The sequence below is a fragment of the Equus asinus genome, chromosome 4 (assembly GCF_041296235.1).
Source record: "Equus asinus isolate D_3611 breed Donkey chromosome 4, EquAss-T2T_v2, whole genome shotgun sequence".
Classification (NCBI taxonomy): domain Eukaryota; kingdom Metazoa; phylum Chordata; class Mammalia; order Perissodactyla; family Equidae; genus Equus; species Equus asinus.
Genome location: NC_091793.1, coordinates 36,565,102 through 36,583,463, shown reverse-complemented (window position 1 = coordinate 36,583,463; position 18,362 = coordinate 36,565,102). Strand labels below are relative to the sequence as shown.

The 18,362-nt window shown below is 38.8% G+C and overlaps 1 protein-coding gene and 1 long non-coding RNA gene across 7 annotated transcripts in view; one reads left to right on the top strand and one right to left on the bottom strand.

Moving 5' to 3' along the window:
* Positions 1-856: 856 nt before the first annotated feature.
* Positions 857-7,793, bottom strand: SNRPF (small nuclear ribonucleoprotein polypeptide F). Of its 2 annotated transcripts, none has more exons than XM_014850712.3 (4): positions 6,991-7,793; positions 4,910-5,035; positions 1,589-1,653; positions 857-986 (listed from the first exon to the last, which is right to left on the bottom strand). In XM_014850712.3, the coding sequence occupies exons 1-4, from the start codon at positions 6,991-6,993 to the stop codon at positions 920-922; spliced, it is 261 nt and encodes an 86-aa protein (XP_014706198.1). In that variant the 5' UTR covers positions 6,994-7,793; the 3' UTR covers positions 857-919. The 2 variants fall into 2 exon arrangements, with proteins under 2 accessions (XP_014706198.1, XP_044600792.1); XM_044744857.2 differs by having other exon boundaries at positions 1,562-1,653; positions 6,991-7,136.
* The window catches only part of LOC106837256 (uncharacterized), a 42,247-nt gene continuing 31,385 nt past the window's right edge, over positions 7,501-18,362 (top strand). For all 5 annotated transcript variants that reach the window (XR_011502643.1, XR_011502646.1, XR_011502645.1 and 2 more), the window contains exons 1-2: positions 7,501-7,640; positions 17,557-17,672. This is a non-coding gene — a long non-coding RNA (uncharacterized lncRNA). The remainder of the gene's footprint in view (positions 7,641-17,556; positions 17,673-18,362) is intronic.

Below are 18,362 nucleotides of genomic sequence, written 5' to 3'. Positions count from 1 at the left end.
AACATTTGTATCTATACTTTGAGTTGTCCCAGTTGGGGATATCAATCCAAAGTTACTTTACTGATGTAACTATATGTTGAATGGCCATTAAAGTGTAATAATGGCATTCTCTGACAACATGAGACTTTAAATGATCTATTTTTTTTTTCAACCAGTCCACAGGAAAGTTCATAGTATATATTTTATCACTGTGGAGTATACATTTTAACAATGTATAAAATATCTAAAAGGTTTTGAGGAGTTTAAAACTTAAATGAAAACCACTAGATTATGTTCTCATAACTGTAAGACTGGTTTGTAATTCACAGCTAAGGAATTCTGCCCAGAAAACTTAATTCTGTTAAGTGAACAAACCATACACCTTCAGCCCAAATGTCAGTTCACAATTTCTGTTGTACTCTATATCCACAATCATTATTTCAGGTGATGTTTCAATTTTAGCTATAATATGTACATGATTTAGCTTACATTGATAGAGAATTAACATGTAATTTGTTGACTACTAAGTAAAATAATACAGTTTATATTAATTCTAAGAAAATATTTAACTTTATACATGTCAAAAGTAACAAAAGTGGCTCAAAAGTAACAAAAAGAAAACTCAGTTGCTTTTAAAAGGTCTCAGTTAATAGATAATTACAAGAAAAGGGTTGAAATTCACCTTCATAAACATTTATAAAGCACGGAAATAATTTTCCCTTATAGAAAAAAACAGAGTATTGGGCTGAAAAAAGAAAACCAACTTGATTGAAGTTAAGTGGCTTTTAAAGCATTAGTTCTGTGAAGAATCTTTCAATTGTTTCAACATTTGAGCTCTGCATGTAAATATTTGAATATGACTAGTTCACAAGTCAAGTTGAAAAACAAACAAATCTTTATTGTCTAGAAATATATATAAAAACATTCCCCACAAAACATGCTATTCTCTCATTTCCCCATCTTCTTCCTCTTCTTCAACACCCCTGATATAAAGGACATTATTACACCTGTAAATAGAAAAACAGTCCATTTTGTTGTTCCAATCGAAAACCATATAAGATCTGAATTACTACTACTAGATTTTTTTCATTATAGAAATACTGACTGCTAAATTTACAATGCATCATTTCTTTTTTTCTAAAAAAAAGTTATACCACTGGCTTGTTAAAAAGCATATGGCACTTTATTTTTTTTACCATGTGGTTGTCATAAAATGGCATCTCTCTGATCTTGCAAAGAGAATAATGACTAGAATTTGGAAGTGTGAAGCTAGTTCTAGAAAATGAGGATAACAAAAATCCCCAACAGCAGCCAGACCCAACTAAAATTCAAAACCAAGCGTCTGCAACTAAAACCACTGAAGAAGGTTATAGCTAAGAGCTGGAAAGTTTAATATCAACACTAGAAAAATCTTAAGGATGAATAGCTCCAAAAAATTTAAATCTTCTTTGTCAAGTTTAAAAATTTCAAAGACTCTTGAAGTCTAGGTGTAGAATATTAAATTAATAGTTATTTTAAAAAAGTAATTCTGAAATTGAGGTACTAATTAGATTATTTAAATATAGGTATTTCTAATGCTCACCAGTAACTACTACTGCCATTTTGTTACCTTATTAAAACTTCACCCAGATGTCCAGACAATGCTCCATCTATGTATTCTTCTGTGTTTGCAAGCTTTAAATAAAAGAAAATATATTAGTATAATTATACAGGAGGAAATAGTATAACACACCTAATACTGGTGAGAGAACTTATTACCTGAGATCTTTCTATACCAAGAACTCACATTTATCTATAATAATTAGAAGATTAGCTCTTTATTACTACTGTAGTACTTTTTGGTTTCATATAAACATTTGGTAAAGTTAACACTGATGTATGTAGAACTAATATATAATAAAGCTTCTTTCAACATAATTTTTTAAATCTCTCAGTTATGTAATATTTCCTTTCATTAAACATTAAAGCAATGTCAAGGAAGACGGTCCTAAATTTATGAATAAATTGTGGTTAAAAAGTTTTCCAAAAATTCAGTTCTAAAGAACCAGACATTAACCTTTCTCAGAGTAATAATGTTACATCATTTTGAGGAACTCAATGGGTATAAAACCTACGGCTAAAATACCAAATACTTTGATATTAGTCAACAACCAAACCAAAGAACTGAAAAAGAATTTTTTAAAAAAATTATATGCTAATAATAAACAGCAAAACACAAGTTCTTAAGAGAGGTTAACAATTAAGAGTGACTGTATAGTTATTTTGGGGAACTCTATTATTTCTAATGTTACATCAAAATGTTTAGCTTTCCTTCTACATATAGGTAATAAACTTTACTTGTAATTTTTAAAAATCACAATCAGTGCTATCTGGGACTCACAAAAGAAATAAACAGCAGAGAAAGGAGAGAGGGAAGTTTCCTTCATTAAATGGGCAAGTGGCAAAGGGAAAGAACAACAGGGCTTACAGCGGATGTGAGATAAGGCATTTAAAACACGTTAATGAATTAACACTGCTACTGCATGTTTTTCCCTCTCACACAGAAAACAAAAGTAATCTCCTATACCCAAAGGATATGGTTTGTCTGAAACGTGTGGTTGTTGAGATAATTAGTTTTGCATGTAACAGCTCCCAGAAATAAGATATTAACATCAAGTAACTTTTTTTAAAGTAATTACTTTTAGCAGCTGTTCACCAACATTTAACTGGTTTCTAAATTATACAACAATCCTCCAAAGGCCTTCTATCACATTTTAAATAAAATTCAAAGTCCTTATTCTTACTATCACTTAAAAGGCCATCTATGATTACCATTCCAACTTTTCCATCATTCTTCTTCCCCTGACTCACTCTGCTCTGGCCTTCGTGCTGTGCCTTGAACACACCAAGCATATTCTCGCCACAAAGCCTTTGCACTTGCTTCTCCCTCAAACTGGGATGCTCTTTCCCCAGATACTCTCTTCAGTTGCTCACTCAATTCTGGTTTCTGCTTAAATTTACTTCCTCAGAGAGGCTTTCCCTGGCTAACTTATCTAACATTGCACACTCTTGTCACTCTATTTCCTGTTTCTGCTTTCTTTCTCTGCATAGCATTTATCATTACCTCATATCACATCACATTATATTTCCATCTCTCACCACTAAAACATAAACTTGTTGAGGGTAGGGAGTTTGTTTTGTTCACTGGTGTATTCACAGTGCCAGGCAGATAAAGGGCGCTCAATAAATATTCGCTGAGTGAACAAACTCAAAAGCCTCATCAATGTGGTTAGTTAGAGACATTTCATAACTCTGGCAGGCTCACTAGGAAGCTACATTAGTTTTAAACCAAATATTCGGTGTGTATTCTTTATTCCTTTCTTTTATTGAGATATAATCCCCATAGCATAAAAGTAACTTTTGAAGTGTACAAGTCACTGGTTTTCTGTATACTCATAAAGTTCTGTAATCATCACCACTATCTAAGCCTGGAACATTTTCAGCACAATGGGTATAACTCTTCAGATTTTTCTATGGCCTTGGTAAATGATTCATCCCTGCTTGGGGAATTTTCAGGCCAAAACCACGCTCTATGAGAACTTCAGAGGCCTGACTGTCATCTGTTCAGGTGGTAAATTCTTAAATTAAGGAAAATCTCAGCTTTTTGCCTACAAGTGCTGGTGTTAGTACTCTGCCTACAAGTTCTACTGGGATGGAATACTTGGAGTCACAGCTGGACTGACCATCTATCTAGGTAACCTATAAAATTCATCCATCTACCGTTCATCAGCCACATAAATACCTGCACCTCAGGAAAATATAACCTCAAACTCCTTCCTCAGAAACCTGGCTGGAAGCTACTACAATTAAGGGGAAAAAAAACCCAAAAAACTGAACACCTCATTTTAAAATGGGCAAAGGACATGAATAGGCATTCCTCCAAAGAAGATATACAAATGGCCAATAAGCACATCAAAACGTCTCAACATCACTAATGCAAATCAAAACACTGAGATACCACTTCACACTCATTAGGATGGCTATTATAAAAAAACAGAAAATAAGTGTTGATGAGCATGTGAAGAAACTGGAATCCTTGTGCATTGCTGGTGGAATGTAAAATGGCGCAGCTGCTGTGGAAAACAGCCTGGCAGCTCCTCAAAAAATTAAAGAATTACTGTATGATCCAGCAATTCCACCTCTGGAAATATATACCCAAAAGAACTGAAAGCAGAAACTCCAACAGCTATTTGTACATCCATGTTCACTGCATTATTCACAATAGCCAAAAGGTGCCGGTCTGTCTTCTCCCTCAAGAAATGCTTTTATGGAATTACTCTGACGATGTGCCTTAAGCATTTATTAAAAGACTTAAGAATTTCACTTGAATTTCTTTCAGGGCCAGCTTGGTTGCCCACTGGTTTAAGTTGATGTGCTCTGCTTCGGCAGCCCAGGTTTTTTCACAGGCATTGACCTATGCCACTCATCTGTCAGTGGCCATGCTGTTGTGGTGGCTCACATACAAAAAGAGGAAGATTGGCAACAGATGTTAGCTCAGGGTGAATCTTCCTCAGGGGAAAAAAGAAATCTATAAGAATAAATTGGCTTTATGGGAAAAAAAAAAAATTCTCTCAGAGCTAAGTCCTGGAAAAAGTTTTGCTTTTCCCACAAACTAGTTCGTTTTCCTTATGGCATTGTGAATCAACGGTCTGAACTCTTCTTACTTTAACCACCAGGAGCCAAATCTGTGGCTGAATTTTGGTTTAACACCATGTCTCTTACACAGTTTATCACAGTTATAATGTCTTCCTTGGCCTTGACTTATTCCTGAATTTTGCTTTATATTTGTCAACGTAATTGACTGTATTCCTGTAAGTCACACTAAACCTTTGAGGTTTATAGTGAAGCAAAACAAACACAACTGAATGATCTCTACAATGCTTTAGCTTACCTGCATGTTCATATAGCCATCTACAGATACCAGGTAGCCTTTGTACTCCATTCCCCACTTAAGTTTCACCATTACTGGCTTTCCTGTTAATCCATTGAGGAAAGGTTTGGGATTGAGGGGCAAACTCTGCAAAAAGAACAAAAAAAGGACTCAATTGATTATTTTTCCTTAGATCAACTTCTACTACCTACCCTTCTCTACCAAATCACCAATATTTTAAGGTACTGAAATGAAGCAAACTCTTGAATCCCTCTCACTTTACTACATAATTTTCACTTTTATTTGTTGAAGAGCGTCAGAGAAATTTAAATACCCAGTTGGCCAATCTCATCTTCAAAACATCAAAACTTATACAAGTATTCATTACTCACTTAAGAAACACTGAATACCTACTATGCATCATTCACTGTTCCAGGCCATAAAGAAACAAAGATAAAGGCAGTAAAAAAAGAAAGAAAGAAAGAAAGAAAAAGAAATGCAGATGACAGTGCCTGTCTTCAAGAAGCTCACAGTGGGAGAGGGGCGAAACACATAAATAGACAATTCTACGTATTGCAATATAGTAAAAGAAGATATGCTACGTACAAAGATACCAAACCCACCGAGGGTTAAGAGAAAAGGAAAGATTGCCTGCAATAAGTAATGCCTCCATTTTAAAAAGATGAGAGGTATTTCCAGAGGGAAAAGGGCTGCTCTAGGCAGAGGAGGCTACCTATGCAAAAGGAGGGAAGAGTGAAGCAACAAGGTGATCTCAGGGCCATACAAACAATTCAGGACAGAGTCCCAAATATGAGAATACAACAAGGAAGCAGGGGACAGATCACACTTGACAGTATTTCACTTGAATTCTAGGAACTAGGACTGGGTCTTACTTGACTTAGCAGTGCCTCCTACATATGGGCAATCAAAGTTTGTTTATACAGCAAACCAGTAGTGTCTCCAGTGAGTTCAGACTTTTTTCCCTTCTCTCATCTACTCACCCATCAGCCCAAAGAAAGAAAAGAAACAGAAACTTGGCTCCTCTAAGGTAAGCATATTGAGAGTGACCTCAAAGGACATGAGGACCACTGCAATAACCTCCTACTGGGTCTTCAGTTTTCACTCTTGTCTTTCTCCAACTTATTTTCCACCCAGCAAGCATTATTTTTATCATGCAGTATCTCTCTGCTTAAAATGCTTCGATGGCTTCCAACTGCACTTGGAGTAGAATCCAGCTCTCCTAGTAAAGCCTAACGGGTCTCGCCCGACCCTATCTCATGACCATGATTCCTGAAAACGGCTGTGGCATTCTGTCAACTTCTCCAACTGGTCAAGCTTTCTTTCCGGATTTAGGAACTCTGTTCCCGTTCCCTGTGCTTGGTAGACCGTTCCTCCTGCTCTTTAAAGGGGCTGGATTTCATATCATTCAGGTTTCAGGTTAAATCCCTCCTCCCAGGGATGTCATCTTCGACCACTTTTCTAATGTGCCATCGCGCCCCCTCACGGCATCCTGTTTACTTCCTTCTTAGCACTTAACACTATCTCCAATTATATATTTCTGTTATTATGTGATTAATTTCTGTCTCCCACACGCGACTGAGTTAACCTAGAGCAGGGTCTGCATCGGTACTTTCCACTTTATACTCCTAGCGCCTACGGCAGGATCCGGCAGGTAGCATGCGCTCAATAAATGTTTGCTAAATGAACAAACGAACGCTCCAAAGCCTGGGCTCAGGGTTCCTGAGAGTTGCGGAGCTGGGAGTCCCAACATCAAGGAATGAAAGCGGATTTTGGAGTGTGATCAGTGGTACGTGAAAAGCCGCTCACCTTTACCCCGACCCTGTGGCCCCAGCCAGCAAGGATACCTCAGGCTCAGATTCTAATGAAGAGGAGGGGGCAGGGGGCAGGGGCACTCCCGGGGAGGGGAGGGATCAGGAGGCGCGCGCGCCTCAGACCCCGTAGGAGGGAGAAAGCGGCTGGGGACCGGCTGCGCGGCGCCTCACGCGGATGAATGGGAAAGGCGCGAACCAACCAGCAGGCCCGGCGGGGCTCGTCACCCGCCCTCTCTTTCCGGCGACTCTGGCCATTCTCTTCCACCTTACCATCACGACCACAGGCAAACGCTGCAGGCTTCTCGCCGCCGACCCAGCTGTCGTTTATCCCTCGTGACTGCAGCACCTCCGCCAAAACCCGACCCGCGGAGCTTCAAGAGAAATGGCCGCCGAACGGCAGCGTGACCTTTCACCTCCGACTACAGTTCTTCTGACTTCTGTGATTGGACGCAAAGAGATGCATGCTGATTGGAGGAGGTGGCTGGGCAGGGTCTCCTGGCAACCAGTGGTAACGCGCGGTTTGTGTCTCTAGCGGCGCGCAGGCCTGTGGGAAACAAGCAGCGTCCCTGCGAGGCCTGAGAGGCGGTGGGGCCGGCCCGGGTTCCCAGTCCGCTTGCCTGCGTCGGGGGTCGGGCTGAGAGGTGCCGTGTATCCTATACAGCGGACGTAATTTCTCGCCAGTTTGGCTAATGGGGGTTTCCTTTGTCCTTTCACACCTGTGAGAACGACTTCGGGGCTCTGGAGTTTCTTCCTTACTTTCCCACGATCCTGTGATGTGGGGGCTCCTCTACCACGGTCCCCTTCCGCCTGACTTGTCTTCCGTGGTGCTCACTTCAACCACTAAAGGAAGCGGGAGAAGCAAGACTAGACTGAGGGAGGTGGAACGCACCGAGAAAAGTCAAGTACAGAATATACTTTAGGTGAGGTCAAACTGAGTCTAGAAGATGGTGTGGTGTTCTCCCTGTCCATCTGTTCCTTTTGCATTGCCGGCAGAGACCCGGTGGGGCCTTTTTACGTGCGTTTGTAATTCAGGACGTGGGGGTGTTTCCCGTATCACGGTCGATCCTTCTGTTGGTATTTGTCAGAATCTCACTTGTTTTTCCCCGGTGCAGACTTGCTCGCTCTGATCTGAAGTGCTAAATGCAGTTCTTGGAGAATCGCACTCTGAGTAGTACTGTTTTTTGTTTTGTTATTGCGGCTCTTAAGCAGATCAATTTGGAGTTGAGGTTTAAATGTTTCGTATTGCGGCATAGGGAGGAAGTGGGTCAGACTTTGGAGGCAGCCTGAGTTCAGACCTCCGTCCATCACATAGAGAGAGTTTTGGGCAATTTCTTAACCCCCGAAGGCTTTTGTTTCCGCAGTTGTACCAGCCTTTAAAAACCGTAGTACTGTCCACGGGTTTGTGAGGTTACATAATTAATGTGAAAGAGGTTGGGACTGTGCTTGTCCGTGAAGGGCTCAGTAGATATTAACTATTATTTTAATATTGTCCATGTAAATGGCGAACGCTGACAAAACACAGTAATTTTGTTTTAGTGTAGTTTATGCCGTACAGTTGGAATTATTTGCCCCCAAAATTCAGTGGGTTTTCCCCTTAGTTCAAAATCCTTTAGTGAATATTTAGCCTTTGTACAGACTTTGAGTTCCTACTATGTGCCAGGCTCTTTCAGTGTTGTAGTGGCACTCTTACCCCTCAGTCTGTGATTTGCTGGTTATGGCCTCGTTTTAGACACGAGGAAAGAGGTCCGCAGGTGGCTTGCCCAGGGCTGCACAGCTGGCTTTCAACCTGAAAACTCTTTGCTTTTTCTACTTTATAAAGCTGCCTTTCAGAAGCTCAATATGTATTTTAGAAGTCTGACTTTTTTTGAGCCGTTTTCTCAGTGAAGTGAAACAAAATCTTACCATAGTCTATGTAGTGATAGTTGTGTTCAAAGTTGCTTTTTCTCTTCATGTTAAATATTAATCTTACCTTATCGAACATAAAGTGGGCATAAGGTGATTAGTATTTTCTAATTATAAACGCCTTACCTACGTTTTGTGAGAATTTGGAAAGTATAGAAAGTTCTAAAACAAAAACCAAAAATCACTAATCTCACCAATCAAAGAAAACAACTGTCAACTTTTTTGGTGTACTATTTATTATAACACACGCACTTTTTTTTTAAAGCAGGATTTCTACATATGGTTTTTAAAAATTTTTCTTCACTTTATGTTGAGCAAATTCTCATATAATTATTATTCTAAAATGTAGTTTAATGTCTCTGTATGATGCATTTTATATTCTGTATTATGCATATGTGATAATTTATTAATCATTCTACTGTTTCCATTTTCCCCCATTGTAGACAATATACTTTGAACATACTTATACATGAGTCTTTGAGTGTATCTCTGATTCTTTACAATAAATCCTTAGAAATGTAATTCCTGGGTTAAAAGACATTATTATTTTAAAGGCTTTTAAAAATATCTATTGCCATGTTAGCATATGGCTCAACAGAATATCCGTCAGAATCATTGGTTCTAATAAGAGGGAAATAACAGGGTTTATATTTTTTGAAGATGAGATAGATTACATTTTGAGCACATTCTGAGGAAACAGTCCCAAATTATTAATTAGGGTGAACAGTTTGGTAAGGCCTGAGTTCTACTCAGCATGTAACCCCAAAATTTCAGTGGTAAACAAACGTCTAAAAAGTAGTTTATTAAATGACCAAGAAATATGTATTGAGGTGAATAAAGTGGACATGCGATCTCTGCCCTTGCGGAACTTGAAAACCTCTTTGAGGAGAAGGGAACCGATACACATTTAGTGCCTGCCATGTTTTGCTAGGCTATTTCATGTAATTTACCTTATTTGAATCCTACAACACTTCAAACTAGGTATTATTAGCCCCATTTTAGAGATGAGGAGACAGATTCAGAGGGGTTATTTTTGCTAAAGGCCATGTAAAGGTGAAATGTCTCCAGAGCCTCAGATTTTTCCTTTGCACGATGCTGCCTCTCCTCATGATGTGTTTGAGTACAAATAAGCAGATATATGGAAGTACAAGTATAAATACAAAATGAAGGGGCATAGACTTTAGAAAGTTACTTTTGAAATTGATGAGCTCTTCCTTTTATTTTCTTTATTCCCATAATCTCAACATTTTATTTTTCTATGATTATGGTCAGAATCAGTCATGGACATATTAGATTTATAGGGGGAGGTGGGAGCAAGATTTGAGTGCCTCTGTCTGGTAGAGCTTTTAGGCATATTTTGTCAAACCTAAGAGACGTGGTGTTTTGTTTAGTGAAGAAATTAAGACTCAAAATCTATTAACCTCCTCAATCATACAGCCACTAAACCTAGATTAGAATCCAAGTCTTTTTGGTGATTCAAAGCCCATACTCTTTCTACCATTGTGGTTAGGAGCCAAGTGTGCTCCAACTCTTGAGTGGGCATTGATGAATCACTGAATTTTAAACTAGGACAGAACCCTAGAGATATCTAATCTAAACCTCTAATTTCATAGATGATGAAAGCACAGTCGCACCATAAGTTAGAGAGAGACCCAAGATAGCCTCTGTCTTTCATTTGAATGCTTTTCTCCTATTAAGCTACGTTCTTTATCTTCTGCTTTATTCTGCAAATGATTTGAAGTGACTTATAAGAAACAACACAAAAAGAAATAATGAAGTAACAAAGGGTGAAGGGAAAGTAGTAGAACCAGATAGAAAATTAGAATACAGACATCTACACCATATTGCCTTCTGCACTGGCTAGAGATGGGCTGCACATTTGTCTCTAAACTTAACAGAGTCCGAGCAAAGAGAAATATGATTGGTTACATGATCCAGTTTCCATAATATTTAAAAAAAATTATTCAGGAAAGGCAGAGTCATTTCTATTATTCTGATTGGAGAGGAATTCCTCCCATGGTGTCAAGCCCATGTTGCCTGTAAAATGGACCCCAAGGAAAAGTTTAAGTGTCACTGCTTTATTGGCAGGCAAAATCCCAGGGCAGTAAGAGTGAAGCAAGAAGGTAAAATTAAGAGGAAATATTAGGTTTTATATTATCAAAGTGGCCACTGCTCCTTCATGGAGACAGCCAGTTGCTTGGCCATGCAGGATGTCTCTGGACAGGCTTTATTGAAATATTATGTGTTAGAACAGTCCATCAGAGGGAGGTACTGAGGGCATTTATCTGCTGGTTCTGTCTTATCACCTGGCCCCCCCTGGTTTAAGCACCAGGAGGGAGTTAACTCCTCCACACCAAAAGTTGTGGCACCTGGACTTAGCTGAGGCCATCAGCTCCCAGGCCTTTCAGCTTAGTGAAGTGGGAGGGGCCTCAGGTGTCAGCCTCAGGTGGAGGAACCTGGGACCAGATGGAGTAGTCAGTCACCAGAGAGGCAGGACCTGGGAGATGAGTGAGACTGCCCTGGTCTGAGTTGACACAAAATTTACTCATATACGTAAAGTTATATAAAAAGGACAGTATGTGAGATAGCAGAAGATATCATTGAAAACATTGTTATACTATATTGAATAGCACATGTTATATGATTGATTGCGAAGTAATTACAAAGGGGAAAAATAACTTTATAATGAAGAAGCCTGGCAGGCACCGCCTTAATCCAATGATCAAATGACCATCGTTAGCAATGGGCCAAATCTACTAGTGTGCCACTTGGTAAGAAGAAGCTGCATTTCTGTGATACTCTAACCAAAGACACATAATCTGAATCTAATAATCAGGAAATATCAGACAAACAAGACTGAGGAACATTTTACTAAATAACTGATCTGTAATGTTCAAGAGTGTCCATGTCACAGAAGATCTCTGAGATAAATTGCTGAGAAAAGCATGGCACAGAGTAAGTTATATAATGTGCTAGTTCTGGATAAAGAAGAGAAAGGAAGATAACAATCAATCCATCTGTTTGTATGTGCATCAATTTTCTGCAGGATTCCTAAGATTCTGAGAACAATGGTTACCTAAGGGTGTGGTAGGAACTGGGCTGAAAGCAGACAAAATAAGCTTTTCACATTGTATACATTTTTTTAAACTTTTAGGTGAAATTCAAGTAACTTAAAATTAACCGTTTTAAAGTCTACAATTCAGTATCATTTAGTACATTCACAATGTTGTTGCAACCACCACCTCTATCTAGTTCCAAAACATTTTCATCACTTCAAAAGAAAATCCTGTACCCATTAAGCAGTCACTCCCCTCATCCCCTGGCAACCACCAATCTGTTTTCTGTCTCTATGGATTTACCTATTTTGGATGTTTCATATAAATAGAATTATACAATATGTGACCTTTTGTGTCTGCTGTCTTTCACTTACTGTAATATTTTTCAAGGTTCATATAGCAGTAGTTCATTCCTTTTAATGGCCGAGTAATATTCCATTGTGTATATATGCCACATTTTACTTATCCATGCATCTGTTGATGGACATTTGAGTTGTTTCCACCGTTTGTCTATGGTGAATAGTGCTGCTATGAACATTCATATACAAGTATTGTTTGAGTTGATATATTCATAAGAGGGCAATTATTGGGTCATAAGGTAATTCAGAGCTTAATCTTTTTGAGGAAATACCAAACTGTTTCCCACAATGCTTGCAGCATTTTACATTCCCACTAGCAATGCATGAGAGTTCCGTCTTCTCCACATTCTCATCAACACTTACTATTTTCCATTTTTAAAACGTTATTATAGCCATCCTAGTAATTGTAATAATAATAAACCGTCTCATTGTGCTTTGGATTTGCGTTTCCCTGGTCACTAATGATGTGAAGCATCTTTTCGTGTGCTTATTGGCCTCTTGTATATGTTCTTTGGTGAATTGTCTGTTCAAGTCCTATATACCTTTTTATATGTCCTGTTTTTGGAATCCTTGAATGTATTGCCTAATTAAAAATTAAACTAGAAATTTTTAAATAAAAGGAAAAGTCATTTAACTCTTCTGGGTCTCATTTTCTTCATTTGTGCAATGAAAGGATTGGACTAGATCATGGTTTTCAACCTCAATACTATTATTTTGGGTCTGACAATTCTTATTGTGGGTGCTGTCCTGTGTATTGTAGGATGTATGTATTATAGCAGCATCCTTGGTCTCTACCAACTAGATGGTGGTTGCAACTCCCTCCACCCAAGCTGTGACAACCAAAAATGTCTCCAGACATTACCTAGTGTCCCCTGGGGGACACACTTGCCCCCTGTTGAAAACCACTGGGTTAGATCAATGGTTTATATACACAGGCTCTCAGACTTGGATCACTTTGCAGGTATTATTGAGGCTTTGCAAACTTTTTTTTGTGAGGAAGATTGACCCTGAGCTGACGTGTCACCAATCTTCCTCTTTTTTTGCCTGAGGAAGATTGTCGCTGAGCTAACATCCATGCCAACCTTCCTCTATTTTATGTGGGATGCTGCCACAGTGTGGCTTGACAAGTGGGGCTAGGTCTGCACCTGGGATCTGAACCTGGGAACCCAGGGTAGCCAAAGCAGAGTGTGCAAACTCAACTGCTACGCCACTGGGCCAGCCCCGCAAACTATTTTTGTTATTAACAAACAAACAAAACAACTAACAAATTTATCTCTTTATCTAAGGGAGACTATATAAGACTCATTAAAACCTCATGCTCCTTGGCTTTTGATAAGAATGAAATAAAGTCAAAATATGAATACTAGTTGATTATCATGGATCAGAAGCTCTGATCAGCATTACATATGTATCTGATTTATAAAAATGGAAAACAAATTGTCAACAAATGATGTTTTTTAGTTTCATAAATCACCAAATCAATTGCGGGAGGGGAGGCTAGGTAATAAAAGAAGTCTTTGCGGGTAAAAAGTCTAGGAACCCCTCAACCAGATGACCAGCGTTAAATATTGACTTTACACACAGTTTGGTTCTTTGCCATACTTCCACGGTGTGGCAGTGGTGAGTTTTGAGTAAAATTTCTAATCCACACACAGGCCCTTTGAAGTGAGTATGTTCAACTGGGGACTTCACTGTTCTCAACACAAATGAGACAAACCAAAACCTCATGGGATTTCTCCCAGTCTCCTGTGCCCTACAATCTTTCCCCACCTCCCTCATCTCTCAAATGTTCCCATTGAGTCAAATTTTTAAAAATAAAGCTTGTTATTGTACCGTTTCATCTGCTACCTTGTTGCCAGTAGTATCTCCCACCTCCCCTCCTCCAAAACCAAATGAAGATCTGGACATGCTACTCTGCGGCTGGCCAACCTTTGTTGGTTCCCCTTACTGGCTGCCTAAAACAAACTCCTTGCCAAAGTTTCCTTCCAGCTTCATCTCTTTCTTTTCTGTCCCACAACCACAAAGTGTGCTTTTGAATCACAGGCCATGCTGTTCCACAACTCCATGTACTTAGACATGATATCTCTCCATCTAGAAATGACCTTCTCCTTTTGGCTCTCCCTGGAAAATTCCTCCTCCGTCTCATCTCCATGGTCCAGCTCAAATGGACACTTGAGATCTGAAGCTTTCTTTTACCTCCCCATCATTAGTTATTCTGTCACGTGAGCTCTACATCGCTTATCCTGTTTTAATGCTAACTATACTTTAGAGGAAAAAGATTTTGTTCATTAACTCGTTTGTTGCTACTACTAGTCATTGCCTAGGATACACGTAATAGATTCGCTAGTACATCATAGTAAATTTCTTGAATGAATAAATAATGAGCAACTGAATTGGTAGACGTGGACTTTAAGAATTTGCACCAATTCAAACGTTCTGAAAATATATGTATAGTGAAGCCTAAAACAAAGGGAAGCAGGGTGCCCACCCTTCTCACTCAGAAGAATAGAATAAATTAAATAGTAGAGTATTATAATAGGAATCATTTGCTTTTATGGAGGCGGGGTGGTGTGAAAGAGTCTTTATAATTTTACCTATTACTAAATTTGCTAAGAACTTTGTGTTCTATTAATGTATCTTTTGAAACTACTACTAGATCTAAGAATTTCTATTCGCAGTAATTCAAAGTGAAACTGATAATTTCCTTTTAATCTATAGTCTAGCTAGCCTTCTTGTTACTGAACTGGCCCCCTTTTATGTAAGTTTTTTTTTTTTTTAACTACAGTAAAAGGATCCCAATTGCTTAAGAAGCATTTGTTGGCTGTACCATTAATTTGGCACTTATTGTCTACAGCTCTGAGAATTGTTATCTTCATTTGTGTGTATAATAATCCCCCAACTTCACTGTAAGATATTTGAGAGCGGTGAACGTTTAGATGTTTTTGTATTTCTGTAGTAATCTAATTTATTGTCCTACACGTTTGTCGTTTACTTTTTTCCCTTTTACATTCTGAGACCATCGCTCAATATATTAAAGGTAAGTCCCTATGTCTTTATTAATAGAAATTTATTTTTCACTCACATAAAGTCCAAAACAAGTATTCCTGATCAGCATGTGGCTCTTTGCCAAGTGGTGGGCCAGGAACCAAGGTTCCTTCTCCTACACACAGATTCCAAGGTCACCTGCTCATCTCCATGAAGTCAGAAAGGGAAAGAGCATGGAGGATCATCCATGGGAGATTTCTGGGGGCCAGGCCTAATGCAGCACACATCATTTTTCACATTCTCTTGGCTAGAACACGGTCACATGACCTCACCTAATTCCAGTGAAGGCTGGGAAATGTAGTCTGGCAGTGCACAGGAGGAAAAGGAAATGTGAACACAGAGTGGTCTCTGCCACACTGACAGAAACTACTCTAACAATTAGGTTACTTTTTATAATTTTACCGGCCTTCTTATATGCCATCTGTTTTCATTCATTCTATTTTCTGTTATATATTGATACTGTTATCAAGCTTTATTACACCTTTCTTTATCCTGGAGTATTTATCAACTATAATTCCAATGCTGAAATAAGTTCTGTTAACATTTTGCTTTGTTCTCTCTATGTATAAGTTTGTATGTATTTTAATATAGTTGGAATAATATATAAAATTTTTATCCTATTTTTTACTTATAACTTTACATTATAACAAATATTTTCTCATTTTTAGGAATGTTTCAGTAGCAATATATTTAATGGCTACATAGTATTTATCATATACTTAGATTGTTGGACATTTAAGTTGTTTCTTGATTTGTTACCATTTGAAATATCAATCTAGGAATATTTTATTTATGTATGTATATTTCTTTCCTATACGTCTATATATCTCCGTATGAGTCTTTCTGTAACGTGGATGTCTCTGTTCTACTAGAGGTGGTTTACTGTAGTGTATGGACTCTGGAGCAGGCACTGCCTGAGTTCAAATTCTGACTCTTTCACCTCCTAGCTGTGGAAGTGACTGTGGACTTTATGACTCTGAGTTCTTCATTTCCGAAGTAGGGCCAACGATACTCTACCTGCTAGGGTTTGGGAGGACTAAATTAGTTAATATATCAAAAGACATCTTTTCTTCCTTGAAAATTGCATTCATTTATTTAACAAATATGTATGGTGTCACCACGTGCCAGTCATTATTCTAGAGGCTGTAGATGCAGCAGTTCCAAAAGGAAGGGACAATCTGGGGGGGGGGGGGGGGAAACATAACAGAAAGCAAAGAGATAATTATAGCCACTATGTGCTGAAAGGAAATGAACTGGGCAAGGAGATAGAGAAATGGTGGGGTGGAAATTGAAACCAACTTAGATCAGGAAGATCTTTGCCTAAATTTGTCTAAGGACCAGTTTGCCAAATGATAAATATACTAAAAACTGCCAAATACCTAAAACAGGTTTTTCAGATTGGTCACTGCAATGATTTCACTGTCATTGACGGGCAAGGGTAGAGGAAAAGCTCCAGTGTGCAAAAACAGAGAAGACAGTAAACGCTTTTTAATGGGAAATTCACCCTCAAAGAGTTCCTGATATAAAATACACTCAAAATTGATAATCAACTGAGCAGAACTGATAAATCCTTGGAAGAAAATAGCTGTGGCAAAATGACTGCAGTGACTTGTATATAATGAAAATTTCAAAAGAAATCAGTAATTCAGCAAATGTGTGTTTAGTGAATTGGCCTCCTGGAAGTCAGAGAAGGCTTTTCTGAGGAGGTGACATTTAATCTGAGACCGAAAACATGAGAAGGTGTAGAAAGCTCCTCTATTCTTGATATTAGACTACTCATAAAGTATATATGACATATCATGTACTTTACTGTAGTATTTGTGTCCACACATTTGATATCCTACTATAAACTGCAAGGTAAAGAAAAGTGTATAATTGTTTACTGATCCATGTTGACTGAATGTGGTGAAACAAACGAGTGTCTGCTGGACCATCCCTGTGGCTCTCTCTGGGCTGCTTGGCAACAAGCTTGCTGGGCTTGGTGGCTCCCTCGCCCTCTACAGGGGCTGCAAGCGTTAGTGGTGCTGGGCAGCTGGTGTTCCCAGCACTGGTATGTAACTCCCCTGAGCAGCTGGCACCCAAACTCAGACCAGTTTTCCTTCACATGCAAGGCTCTCCTCACGAGGAGAGGGCAGGTGAGGATGCTCTTCTGGAGTACAACCCGTGAAGTATGTAGACATGCCAAGCCCACGCATGCCTGTCCACGGGATGCCAATCCCGCTGCTGACCCTTCCGCCTGCAGATTCTTGCCTGCAGTGGGGCCCGAGCCCTCCACTCAATTGGATGACTCCCAAGGTAGTATTTCACTTTGCCAATAGTAAGTGAAGGAATAAACAAATTGATGAAAATAATGATCAGACTCAGCTCTGATCTAGATTATCACATAGACATGCTATGGTAGAGAATTATAGGTGAGGAAAGAAATAAAACCTTGACATTGCAGTCTTAGTACTTGTTTCTCTTCTTCCAAATAGGGACCTCCACTGAAGATGCTACATTTGCTGAGCATAAGGTATCATTGCTCTCTATAGTCTTAATTTAGATGTCCATTATGCTTTCAGAGAATGAAAACTTCACCAATGGTGACCAGGTATGTGGCCTTTTTTTTTTCTTCCATCTATAATAAATTAATTGAATATGCTTTTTTTAGCCATTGGGAAATGAATTAGTTACTTTCATAGAAGGAAAGTTAATGTTTTTGTTTTGAAATAATTTCAAACTCATAGAAATGTTGTAAGCATAATACAACAAACTTTGTTTTTCCTGAATCATTTGCTGGTAAGTTACCAATATGATGCTCCATCACACCCAAATACTTGAGTGTGTATTTCCTACAAACAAGGACAGAGAAGAATATTAGTAGTCCAATATATAGTAGTACATATTTTGAGGGTAGCTATTTTTGGGGGGTTTTTTTGGATATGAATGGGTTTTGCCCATTCATATCCCAGGGAATTAGAAATTCCACCATTCAAAAGTAATTGTTTTGGGGGCTGGCCCCGTGGCCGAGTGGTTAAGTTCGCGCGCTCCGCTGCAGGCGGCCCAGTGTTTCGTTGGTTCGAATCCTGGGCGCGGACATGGCACTGCTCATCAGACCACGCTGAGGCAGCATCCCACATGCCACAACTAGAAGGACCCACAACGAAGAATATATAAGGCTTTGGGGAGAAAAAGGAAAAAATAAAATCTTTAAAAAAAAAAAAGTAATTGTTTTGGATTAAAGCAGGCATGGTAAAAACTTTTATTTATTTAGGGCAAATCATTAATAGAAAAAGATTAA

Excerpts from the sequence above, each read along its gene's own strand:
- SNRPF (XM_014850712.3), bottom strand. Across the intron at positions 1,654-4,909 it reads ATGGCTATATGAACATGCAG|CTTGCAAACACAGAAGAATA; the intron begins GTAAGCTAAAGC and ends TTTTATTTAAAG. Across the intron at positions 987-1,588 it reads CTGGGTGAAGTTTTAATAAG|GTGTAATAATGTCCTTTATA; the intron begins GTAACAAAATGG and ends TTCTATTTACAG.